The sequence below is a fragment of the Eleutherodactylus coqui genome, unplaced genomic scaffold (assembly GCF_035609145.1).
Source record: "Eleutherodactylus coqui strain aEleCoq1 unplaced genomic scaffold, aEleCoq1.hap1 HAP1_SCAFFOLD_38, whole genome shotgun sequence".
NCBI classification, from domain to species: domain Eukaryota; kingdom Metazoa; phylum Chordata; class Amphibia; order Anura; family Eleutherodactylidae; genus Eleutherodactylus; species Eleutherodactylus coqui.
The window spans coordinates 1391367-1403081 of record NW_027102218.1 but is presented as its reverse complement, the minus strand read 5'-3'; the positions used below and the strand labels follow the sequence as shown (position 1 = coordinate 1403081).

The 11715-nt window shown below is 49.9% G+C and overlaps 2 protein-coding genes across 2 annotated transcripts in view; one reads left to right on the top strand and one right to left on the bottom strand.

Moving 5' to 3' along the window:
- Nucleotides 1–9: 9 nt before the first annotated feature.
- On the top strand, nucleotides 10–8426 carry NDUFA2 (NADH:ubiquinone oxidoreductase subunit A2). The gene is made up of 3 exons (XM_066588807.1): nucleotides 10–168; nucleotides 4556–4662; nucleotides 8161–8426. The coding sequence occupies exons 1-3, from the start codon at nucleotides 65–67 to the stop codon at nucleotides 8250–8252; spliced, it is 303 nt and encodes a 100-aa protein (XP_066444904.1). The 5' UTR covers nucleotides 10–64; the 3' UTR covers nucleotides 8253–8426.
- TMCO6 (transmembrane and coiled-coil domains 6) overlaps nucleotides 8346–11715 on the bottom strand; it is a 29078-nt gene continuing 25708 nt past the window's right edge. The window contains exons 11-14 of the mRNA XM_066588806.1: nucleotides 11007–11101; nucleotides 10468–10635; nucleotides 9291–9401; nucleotides 8346–8489 (exon numbers count right to left, since the gene is read on the bottom strand). Coding sequence (XP_066444903.1) covers nucleotides 8478–8489; nucleotides 9291–9401; nucleotides 10468–10635; nucleotides 11007–11101 — 386 coding nt within the window. The 3' untranslated portion in view covers nucleotides 8346–8477. The remainder of the gene's footprint in view (nucleotides 8490–9290; nucleotides 9402–10467; nucleotides 10636–11006; nucleotides 11102–11715) is intronic.

Sequence of the window (11715 nt, the reverse complement as noted above, 5' to 3'; positions counted from 1 at the left end):
ACGTGACGCGCGCAGCCGAACGCTGATTGGTCGGTAAAACTGTCACTCATCAGCCTCAGGGAAGATGGCGGCCACCATAGTGAAGAACATCGGCTCCAAGCTGAGCAGGAACGTGCGGGAGGTGCGGCTGCACCTGTGCCAGCAGTCTGCGGGCAGCCAGGGGGTGAGGTGAGCAGCAGGCCGCGGGGTGCCATCAGCTGCTTGTGAAGGTCACCTTCTTGCAATGTCACTGGAAGGTTTGCTGGGACTTGTAGTGCTTTACAGGACTCCACACTGAAGAAGCCGTCAGTACTGCAGGGATCCCCTCAGAGGAGTCTGTCGCCCCCTGTTGGTGGCGCTCTTAGCGGTACGGTCAGTATGCTGGCCGGACTAGATGTACAAGCGGTCCCGTGCGGCACGCTGATGACCGGTGGTCTGCGGTGGTCCGACGTCCTCTTGGAGCCATGGCTGACCTCCGGCCGCAGGAGACGGCTTGTGTTTGCAGTATTCTGCGCCTGCACAACATGGCGGTAGCGGCGGCATCATAGCTGACGGGACTGTCCCACGGAGGGTCCCAGTTGGTACTTCTCCTGCAGCCGCCTCGGGTCACAAGTATTCGCAGCAGCGAGGATGACGCGTGCGCAACAAATCATCCTTGGGGTGTAAGACGTCGCCCGTTGGACCCCCGGCCAGTGGCAGGGAATTGACTCAAGTCCTATTGCTGGAATGGCGCACCTGTTCTAAAGGCTAGCGATCCGGCTCCCCCCACTGCGGCTTCAGACCCCTCTACACGGAGCGTTTAGTCCTCACTGGATCAGGCACCCCCGCTACGCGCAGCTCTGGGCTCCTCGCTGGATCGGGCACCACGGGCCGCCGCTCCCGCTACACACAGCTCTGGGCTCCTCGCTGGATCGGGTACCGCTACACGCAGCTCTGGGCTCCTCGCTGGATCGGGTACCGCTACACGCAGCTCTGGGCTCCTCGCTGGATCGGGTACCGCTACACGCAGCTCTGGGCTCCTCGCTGGATCGGGTACCGCTACACGCAGCTCTGGGCTCCTCGCTGGATCGGGTACCGCTACACGCAGCTCTGGGCTCCTCGCTGGATCGGGTACCGCTACACGCAGCTCTGGGCTCCTCGCTGGATCGGGTACCGCTACACGCAGCTCTGGGCTCCTCGCTGGATCGGGTACCGCTACACGCAGCTCTGGGCTCCTCGCTGGATCGGGTACCGCTACACGCAGCTCTGGGCTCCTCGCTGGATCGGGTACCGCTACACGCAGCTCTGGGCTCCTCGCTGGATCGGGTACCGCTACACGCAGCTCTGGGCTCCTCGCTGGATCGGGCACCACGGCCCGCCGCTCCCGCTACACGCAGCTCTGGGCTCCTCGCTGGATCGGGCACCGCCGCCCGCGCTACACGCAGCTCTGGGCTCCTCGCTGGATCAGGGCACCGCCGCCCGCGCTACACGCAGCTCTGGGCTCCGCGCTGGAGCAGGGCACCGCCGCCCGCGCTACACGCAGCTCTGGGCTCCTCGCTGGAGCAGGGCACCGCCGCCCGCGCTACACGCAGCTCTGGGCTCCTCGCTGGAGCAGGGCAGCGCCGCCCGCGCTACACGCAGCTCTGGGCTCCTCGCTGGAGCAGGGCAGCGCCGCCCGCGCTACACGCAGCTCTGGGCTCCTCGCTGGAGCAGGGCACCGCCGCCCGCGCTACACGCGGCTCTGGGCTCCTCGCTGGAGCAGGGCACCGCCGCCCGCGCTACACGCGGCTCTGGGCTCCTCGCTGGAGCAGGGCACCGCCGCCCGCGCTACACGCGGCTCTGGGCTCCTCGCTGGAGCAGGGCACCGCCGCCCGCGCTACACGCGGCTCTGGGCTCCTCGCTGGAGCAGGGCACCGCCGCCCGCGCTACACGCAGCTCTGGGCTCCTCGCTGGAGCAGGGCACCGCCGCCCGCGCTACACGCAGCTCTGGGCTCCTCGCTGGAGCAGGGCACCGCCGCCCGCGCTACACGCAGCTCTGGGCTCCTCGCTGAAGCAGGGCACCGCCGCCCGCGCTACACGCAGCTCTGGGCTCCTCGCTGGAGCAGGGCACCGCCGCCCCTGCTACACGCAGTTCTGGGCTCCTCGCTGGATCGGGCACTGCGGCCCGCCGCCCCCGCTACGCGTCCAGAAACGCCGTCTGTCCTGATCTATCTGTACGGATCCCAGACCAGCTGAAGGCGCAGGTTCCAAATACGATGTCAGAAATGGCGCATCGGGGCAAATGTCTGACAGATGAGGGATGTTGGCTCCGTGTTAAATGGAGGAATCACCAAACTTGTGCAAAACATAACATAAAGCGGGGTGCCGGGGGCAACAAGATGGTGGCTGATGCCATCTAATTAGCAGCTGGCGACAAGACTGTAGCTGCAGTTAGCCGCCCGCTGCCACGCTTCCTTTTGTTTGCCCACAGATGTGTAACTGGCGAGAATATCGCACAAGTTGTGTGTTGCGAGACGCACAAATATGAACCCTGTTCTCTTGATCGTTCCCCTCGCGGCGGCTTCCATCTTTGGTATTCCCTCGGAACGCCTTGCCCGTTGTCTTCAATGGGGCTGTAAAAGTCCTCACATGGCGCTCGCAGACTGTTTTGTGATGTTTCCCACTGAAATCAATGGCAAACTCTTGTCACCCGCTGACCTGCGTGAAACCCGCGCCGGAGGATCGCAATTTCAGCAAAGCAATGTGTTTTTAAATGTAAAATGCCTCACGTGGTGTGAAAAACCGTACGTTGGCAAGAGCGACTAGTTTCTTGGCCCGATATCACGTGTGCCCGTGTAATTGTAGCCTCAGATTCCAGAGGCCGGGCGCCGCTGTGCGCAGAAGAAATCCTGACTCCTCCCTCTGTTTTAGCGAGTAGGAGAGGGGAGGAGTCAGCACTGCCTGGCATAACCGCTTCTTCCAGGTCCTTGGACTTCTCTGTGGCCCCCGACTTGAACACTGCTTGCCTGGAGCTGAGGGGGCAACGTTGGCACCACTTCTAGGTCCTGGAACCCCTGTTTGCCCACTGCCAACAGAAGCAGCATACTCATTGACTGAAGCTGGAAGAGAGTGGTGTGCCAGTCTGGGGTCCGAGCAGAGGTGTAACCTGAAGCTCCTGGGCCCCAATGCAAACCCTGTAACAGGGCCCCCAGCTATAATACTTTATTCATAGTACTGGGCTCCCTATATGGAGAAGAAGGCAACCGCATCCTCTGCATCCCCTATACCAGTGGTGGTGAACCTTTTAGAGACCGAGTGCCCAAACTGCAACCCAAAACCCACTTATTTATCGCAAAGCGCCAACATGTCACGGGGCAGGGCTTATCACAACGTATGATTTTACCACCATCGCTCTTAAAAGGAAAGGGCTGTTTCAAAATAGACAGCGTGCAGATTTTCACTGCTTTTTAGATACGTGAATGCTGCGGAATTTGCCACGGAAATGTCCGTTGAGGACACTCTGCAGTATTTCTGCCCCGTGTAAACCTACCCACAGCGGTAATAGTGACATCCCCCAGCTGCCCCAGCATTAATGGTGACACCCCCACAGCGGCCCCAGCAGTAATAGTGACCTCCACACACACACAGCAGTGGCCCCAGCAGTAATAGTGAAACAACCCCCCCCCCTCCCCCACAACGGTGGCCCCAGCAGTAATTGTGACCCCCCCCCTCCCACCCCTACAGTGGCGGTCCCAGTAGTAATGCTATTACTACTGGGGCTGATATAGGGGACAATGTTGCAGGCTACAAGACATTGCTAATGTGAAGGAACTCATAGGAAAGCATGGGATTCACATACATGCGATTTGTAGTGCTGTCGCATTGCGAGAAAATCGTGTTATTATTTTTTTTATTTATTTTTTGTCGCCCGTGTGAAAGCCTTATAGACGCATCATGAACATTCAGTTTATCAGAAACCGCTATCGGTGATTTTTGGGGAACCAGACGCGTCTGGAATAAACCCACGTGATACATGAATTCAGCAGGTAGACCTCTACAGAGATGGAATATCCTGCGGTCAGCCCGTCTGCTGTAGACCGCTGCGATCCTGCAGTGTGATCGCTGCCAGCGACTGAACGAACAGTGATTTGTTTGCTGATCATTCAGCATTCCGTTTCTTCAGGCATAAACATCAGCCGCTGATCGTCCGGTGTGAAGAGGGAATTGTTCATCCATGGACGACGGCCTATTTATAGTGAATGGGGGTGACCAGAAGCGATCTCCGGCCGCCCCACCGCCATTCACTGAGCCATCATCCTTGGGACAATCGGCCCATCTGAAAGGACTCTTACAATAGCATTAGTTGACAGTGACCGACTTCGTTTAACCCCTTCTCATTTTTGCCCAGAGCCCTATTTTTTTTTTTTTTTGCTGATCGTCCCAATTCTCGTCTCTTCTGTGTTGGCTGTTTTTTGTCCTAATGTTGCTTTTTTCTTCTACAATTGGTGGCGTGGTTCCGTTTTATAGACGTCTCACCAGAATAGTGTCACTTGTCAATAACCATATTTTGCTGGGATGAGCTGACATTTTCTTTGTTTTTTCTTCTCTTCTTTCTTAGAGACTTCATTGAACAAAACTATGTTGCACTCAAAAAGGCAAATCCGGAATTTCCGATCCTCATCAGAGAATGTTCTGAAGTTCAACCCAAACTGTGGGCGCGATATGGTGAGAATGCAGACAATAAATAGTCGAGCACCAAGCTCATGATGGAGGTGCTGGAGGCAGTAAAGAGCATGGAGACTACATAGGCTGCGGCCCCGAATCATTTGGGAGCTGTTTGGCAAGCCGTGTGGTTTCCTTCATGGTCTATTGAATGATTACAAAGGCAAAGGTCTGGCTTTCGCTGGAGTTTCCCTTAAAGGGGTTGGTGTAGTTTTAGACCAGTGCCACACAAGCATATTATTGATGCGTCTGTAATATGGTAGTGTCTAGAGATGAGCGAGCATTGTCCTTAGAGAGTACCTGCCCACTCGGGAGCAAATATTCGGGTGCCAGTGGGGGGCGGGGAGAGCAGGGGGGAACGAAGGGGAGATCTCTCTCTCTCCCCCATGCTCACTCCCGCAACTCACCGCTCACCCGCGCCAGCACCCGAATCTTTTTTTCCGAGCAGGCAGGTACTCGCTAAGGACAATACTCGCTCATCTCTAGTAGTGTCCCATCCTGACCCAAACTCCAAGCATCATGGATTCCAATGTTACTCAATACCTGCATTCAGGCCAGATCACTTGTCTGTATTATGGATGCATTAATTGGGCTGTAATGTGCTTGTGTGTCATCGGCCTAAGGCCGCTTTCAAACAGGCGACAACATCACGCAAGTTTGCCGCAATGCGACATTGTGAGAAAATGCATGTATTTAAAGCCCATGTTTTCCAATGGGTTCCTTCACATTAGCGCTCTTATTTCCTCTTATTGCGAGGAAAGAAAATTGCGGCATACTCTACAGTACCACTATTTGCAATGTTTTGTAGCCCATGTTTCCCTAAGGAGCCTTAGTTTTTGTCGCATCGCAACACAGGAAATGGCGGTTTTTATGCAACGCGTCTTAAGCCCTACCCCAAAACTAAGCCCTAGCTGCACTCCAAAAAAAAACAAACTCTAAGCAAGCTCGGTACGGGTCCTCCCGCTGCTCTCCGGAGCGCCGCTATAAATCCAGCAACCAGGAGGTGATCTTCTGTGGGTGAACGAGGACTGCAGGACGCCCGTAGGAGCTCCGGAGAGCAGCATGAGGACCCGGACCGAGCCTGCTAGTAGGTAAGTATTCCCTTTCATTTTTTTTTTTTGAGTGCAGCTCGGGATTAGTTTCGGGATAGGGCTTAACCTTCTTGCAATTTTTATCGCGGGCAGCAGCGATGCACAATTTTGCTGTTGCTACAAAATCGCAGGGATAAAGCTACAATGATATGGTCACCTGTGTGAAGGAGGCCTAAAGCTTAGATTTTGCTTCTCTAACTATCTCATATCTTTATAAGGGTCAGAGTTCCATTATTCTGATATAAAGCTCCAAATCTCCTGCTAGTTTAAGGGGTATTTCCACCTCAGCTCATTGTGGCCGAGATGAGAATACCCCCCTGCAGGCCACAACTGGGAGTACAGGAACAGCTGAGCAACCTAACCTGTATCTGCCGTAAACATTTGATAGAAATACTCCTTTAAATGACCTTCTGACTGCATCCACAATTGGGCACCTATAACTGCTTTTATACAGCTTCTATAGAAGGGAATCTGTCGCTTTACTGAAGCAATGCTGCTAATGTTTACAAAAAATCTGAGATGCTGCGGTCGCCTCAGCTACCCATTGACTACAAAAAAAAAAAAATCGTTCTGTCTCAGACCAATGTGTACAAGATTACAGTTGTGGTGTGATCAGACACTGGGTCTCATCTCCAGCGGCCAGAAAGGTGCTTCCCCGTTGCCCTATAAGAGCCTCTCAGAGGCTACTCTTGGGTAGTGGACCTCTTGTTGAGAGGTCGTTTACCACTAGACATGTCACTATAACACAGTCAGATGTTTTGCCCAGTTAACACACTTTTAGAGCGGGCGTATCAATGGAATGAGAAGCTGGATGGTTGTTTTGATGAATTGCCCGCCCTCTAGGCAGCTCTGACCAAGCTGTTAGGTGTTGGGCTCCGGATGGCCAGACAGATCACCACTAGAGAAAATCGTTTGATCAGCCAACAAGCACCAGAAGATCCAACAGTTTCGTTGTCCTCCATCCAGACTGAGGTGGCACCTGGTTTACACAAGCCAGTCTCTGCCTGAACCATTCCCAAGTGCTGAGCAGAAGGTAATTTGGTGCCATGACGCCCATCATTCTTCCGCCATTAATACCCCAACACTGTTGCCTTCATCTCATCATGTATCCAGGCTAGAGGCGGCCCAACAGGGTACTAGAGCCCCCATGCCCAACTTATCTCATCATGTATCAAGGCTAGAGGCCCATCAGGGTACTAGAGCCTGCTTTAAATGGTAGAGTTTTCTCTAATAAATGTATCCACTCACTCGCATATCATTATTACATTCACACAGATAAGGTTTTGTGTGATTTCTTCTTGGTGTATAGTCTTCAGATGTTGTAATTTGTGGCCCTGTTGATGCTTGCCCCCCTCCCATATGAGGTTGGTGTAACTTCTATATAGTTTTTATGGCTGGTTCTCCTTGATTCTGTGAAGACCAATGTCATCACTCGCTGCAGAAGGGCTGATGGCGGGCTTTTCATGATGCATGTCTGAATGCAGCACCTGAGGCAAGAGCCGCAGTCCCCATGCAGGAATGTGAAATAATAAAGCGCTGGCCCGGGACTTTAAGAAATTAAGCAAAAGAGCTGGAAATGTTTTATGATATAAACAACCACTTTTCATATGCCAGGTCCCACTGCGCTGGAGGTCGTCGCCGGTCGTTGCTTATTTTTCCTGCAGTGTTGACACTCCATCCATTCTGCGATTGCTGCAATGACCGGGCTTGTGCTGTATATGCCGGTCATCGCTGCTATGACCAGTACAGTGCATAACCTAAACGGCAGGCAGCAATGCCTACTGCAGGCCAAATGCACACGGCGGGGTCTGATTGCAACTGCAAGATCTCGCAGTGGAATGAGACCCTGTGACCCCCGCATATCTGTCGTCTTCTCTCTGCTCATGTGCCAGATGGCACGACGCCACACATGCTCATTGCAGAGAATGACGCGTCTGTGATGACATGGATCTGCGGGACGGACAGATTTCATTGACTGCAATGACCATATTTTTTACGGATATTATAAACCCCATAACTTTTATTTGGACATTCGTTTTCTATGCATTTAGAAAGAAAAAATAAAATCGCATCATGTCGTCCTATTTTGGTCCATATTGGAGATCAAAATCGCTAAACGTAGCAAATACACAGTTGCGTACATATTCACTGTTTTATGCCAGGAGACAGTGGCTAAAAAAATAAATAGTATCAATTCAGCCTCTATGCGTTTTTTTTTTTCTTCATGCGTGTGAAACGCTGTGAATAGGAATGTAACCCACGTTAAAGACAAACATATGCACTAAATACGCAATGAAAAGAGTGATTTTTTTTTTTTCCCACGCACCGAAATTGCATACGTCTGTGTGAATGTGCCAGAAGGCAAATAATCATTTCGATGTAATTAATGTTTCAGTAATTCTGCTTTCAGAGTTTGGGAAAGAAGTGAGCATCCCCCTCCATAATCAGTCAGCTGACCAAGTGGCCAAAGCCCTGGAGTCTGTTGTCAACAGCAAGCCATGAGGCTCATCCACACAACACAGCAGAAGACTTGATGGGAACTGAAGAGGCAACCGCTGTGGAACCGTGCTACAGCCAAAAAGAGGAATCCATCCGTATCTGGATATGAACATAACTTTATAGCAAAAATATGAAATATAACTTATGTGTAACTGAATAAAGTGTCTGAAAACTGCAGCGATTCCGCTTCTTCATCTGATCTTTATTTCATGGATGAAGTCAGTCGTTTCAATCTTCTATCTAAAAGTAGATACAGAAGTTACATTTAGGATACCATGTAAAATAACTATTTATCTGTTACCAAGATGGCTGCCTCAGAGTGGGTCATTATGGTGACCAGTTCCCTCTGTTAAACCTGCCACTGGTTAAAAATGGAACCAATCAGAGGATTAGAAGGACTGTGCCAAGTTATAAGTTACTCCTTGCACACAGGATGGTGGAGAACTAGGATCGGTGGGGGTCCAACTGTTGGGAGAAGCCTGGAGCAGTGACAGGCCACCACATGATCGGCGTTATCTAAATCAGTCGGCCACAGGAATTCCCCTTTCCTGCTCCCCAAATAGAGCAGACTCCCTTAGACCACTCTCTCTCACACACAGTTGTAAAAACGCAGCATTTTAACAAATTTTCAAACTCGTTCACAAGAGTTTGACAGCGTTTAACGTACCCCACTATGACAATGGGTGATGAGGTGCGCTAAAACGCACTAAAATAGAGCAAACAGCGTTTGAAAATCCTGGCGTTGAGCGTTTGAACACTAGTCTGCGAGGGCCCATTAAAATCAATGTAGGCGTTTTACAGCATTTAGCGCGGCCTTCCTCTATATGCCTGATGTATTTGCACGCGGATATTGACCAATCACGACCAACCACTTTGCAGACCGCACTATTCTTGCCGTCGAATTGGAAACCCTGATGAAATGCCAAAGACACTAGTGTGAATAGGATCTTATAAGTAGTTAGAGGGACTTTCGAGAGATTTTTATTTATTTATTTTTTTAAACCCACAATGGCAATAAGTAGTAATTAAATGAATGCTCACCATTGGCTTGCAGTAATTCTGGATTACTTCCATCCGCTGTAGTATCTGAGGGTGACCTTTATGAATTTCTGGAATTTGTAAAATCGAATGCACAAGGATGTCTTTTTCAGCCTAAAAAAAAAATTATAGCGTTTTAAGAAGAGTATATTTTAGCAGAAAAGAAAACCTTGACAACTCTATTGAAGGCAGGACAACCCCTCAACGCTCCAGGATGTAAGTTGATCCCGCTCCGGCTGTTTCTTACAGCTAACACCGCCCGCAACAGCTCCGATCAGCCCCGAAGCTGATCGATGTTCGAGGATCCTGAAAGGCCCCCCACGATGAGAACGCAGGGTGATATTTTGTTGCCATGGCCTTCCGAAAGCCCCCAGGGCTGCCATTGCAGATTGCCTATCAAGCCATGCCTGTCAGATGCAGTATAATGTTAGACTATGGTATTACATCATACTGCCGCAGCAGTGAAACCATGGCAAGTTCAAGTTAAAAAAACTTTGCTAATATTTATATTAAGAATGTAAATTTTTAAAAAATTGGCATTGCTGCGTGCGTAAAAGTCTGTATTAAAGTAACTCCTTATTTACCCTGCACTGTGAACACTAAGAAAAAAAATAGAATTGCGCTTTTTTTGGTCACCCCATCTCCAAGAAAAAATGTAAATCGGTGATCAAAAAAATCATATGCCAATAGAAACTCCAGGGCGTCCTGCAAAAAGCCAGCTCTCGCTCAACTAGGTTAACCACAAAATAAAGTCATGGCAGCAGAAAATAATGTTTTTCAAAGATATTTTAGATTGTAAAAGTAATACAGAAATAGTTTGGCATCGTATCCACCCATGAAATAAAGTTCTGTCGTCATTGCGTCAGTGCGGACAATGTAGAAACAAGGTCTCCATGTGTGCAGATGGAAGGGCACGCTGTACAAATGAGAGAATTTTGAATGCTGTCTCCTGATGGAAGATGTGGGTGTGAGTCTACAGAGCATGTGGGTTTATTCTGCTTTGAGTGACACAATGCAGATCGCTTTCTCAGCTTAGTAAATAGAGGGACTTGGTGCATTGGATTGGTATCTAGGAGACAATTATCGCTCTACTTTTAGGTAGTTTTTCATAGAGCAACTACCAGTAACAACAGTCTACAACACACAAAAATACACAAATGCTTTGCAAAACGATCCCTACCTCTGGGCTGTAACGTAAGAAGATGGTCATCAAGTCCAAGCAGCGGAGTGTCACCTGCACATCTTCACTGCCAAGCAGGAGAGTCACACGAGAGAGAAGATCTTTTTCTTCAAGACGCTGACAGTAAGCAGCCCCAAAGTCTGCGATGTTACATAAGACTGTAAGGACCTGAAAAAGTAGTTCAAGTTTAATATGTTAAAAGGGGAAAAAATAAGATCTTAGTCTCCTTGAGAAGTCACTGATTACATTGCCCCCTTATGGGATGAAACATGTCTACTCAATAATTAGAAGGGGCTATCTGTAAACTCTTATGCACTTTGGGGTGCATTTACTAAAGACTGTCCATTACAGACCAGTATTAAACAGGAGTGCATTGGAGAAATACACCAAATTTAGTAAGAGAAGTGTTTCAAGAGAGCAAAGTGTTGCACGCTACTATACAAATGTGGCATGTGCCATAATTTGACTTCTTTAAGCCACAATTGTGGCACAAAGCTCTTGATATGACTGCCCACAGGATTTCTGTCTGGAAGACTTACTAGCACAGAAATTTCCTGAGAATGACCCAATAACTGCAACAGAAGAGGCGTCAGGTTTAAGTACAGCAGCGCCGAAGATACAAGAGGATCGTCTACTGCAAAAATGAGAAAATGCAAAATATTACATTTATATTAAATGACTTTTTCTACAATACTGTAAGCAGTCACATAACTAGTCCCCAGAGTTCTTCTATCTTATGGCTCTCACTACCAGCATAGCAAGAAGATGATAATGTAGAAGCGTCTCTCTATTTATAGGCAGGTATGGATGCAACCAGAGGTGTAACTAGACGCTCTTGGGCCCCAATGCAAAATCCATAACTGGGCCCCTGCCAACCATGTGCTGCTTATAACACTGGCGTCTTCTTATGTGATGGAGGGTCCTTTGGGCCCCCTAAGGCTCCAGGGCCCAGTAGCAACTGCTACCCCTGCATCCCCTATAGCTACGCCGCTGGATACAACCGGACATGACAAGACCTTGAAACCCCCAAATTTTAACTGAGTTTGAGTCAGAATATAAGTTAGTCTATTAGTTGGTCAAGGTATTGAAGGACCTGTGAGGACGGTTGGAGTTGGTCAAGGTATTGAAGGACCTGTGAGGACGGTTGGAGTTGGTCAAGGTATTGAAGGACCTGTGAGGACGGTTGGAGTTGGTCAAGGTATTGAAGGACCTGTGAGGACGGTTGGAGTTGGTCAAGGTATTGAAGGA

Excerpts from the sequence above, each read along its gene's own strand:
- NDUFA2 (XM_066588807.1), top strand. The coding sequence starts at position 65 with ATGGCGGCCACCATAGTGAAGAACATCGGCTCCAAGCTGAGCAGGAAC. Across the intron at positions 169-4,555 it reads GCGGGCAGCCAGGGGGTGAG|AGACTTCATTGAACAAAACT; the intron begins GTGAGCAGCAGG and ends CTTCTTTCTTAG. Across the intron at positions 4,663-8,160 it reads CAAACTGTGGGCGCGATATG|AGTTTGGGAAAGAAGTGAGC; the intron begins GTGAGAATGCAG and ends TTCTGCTTTCAG.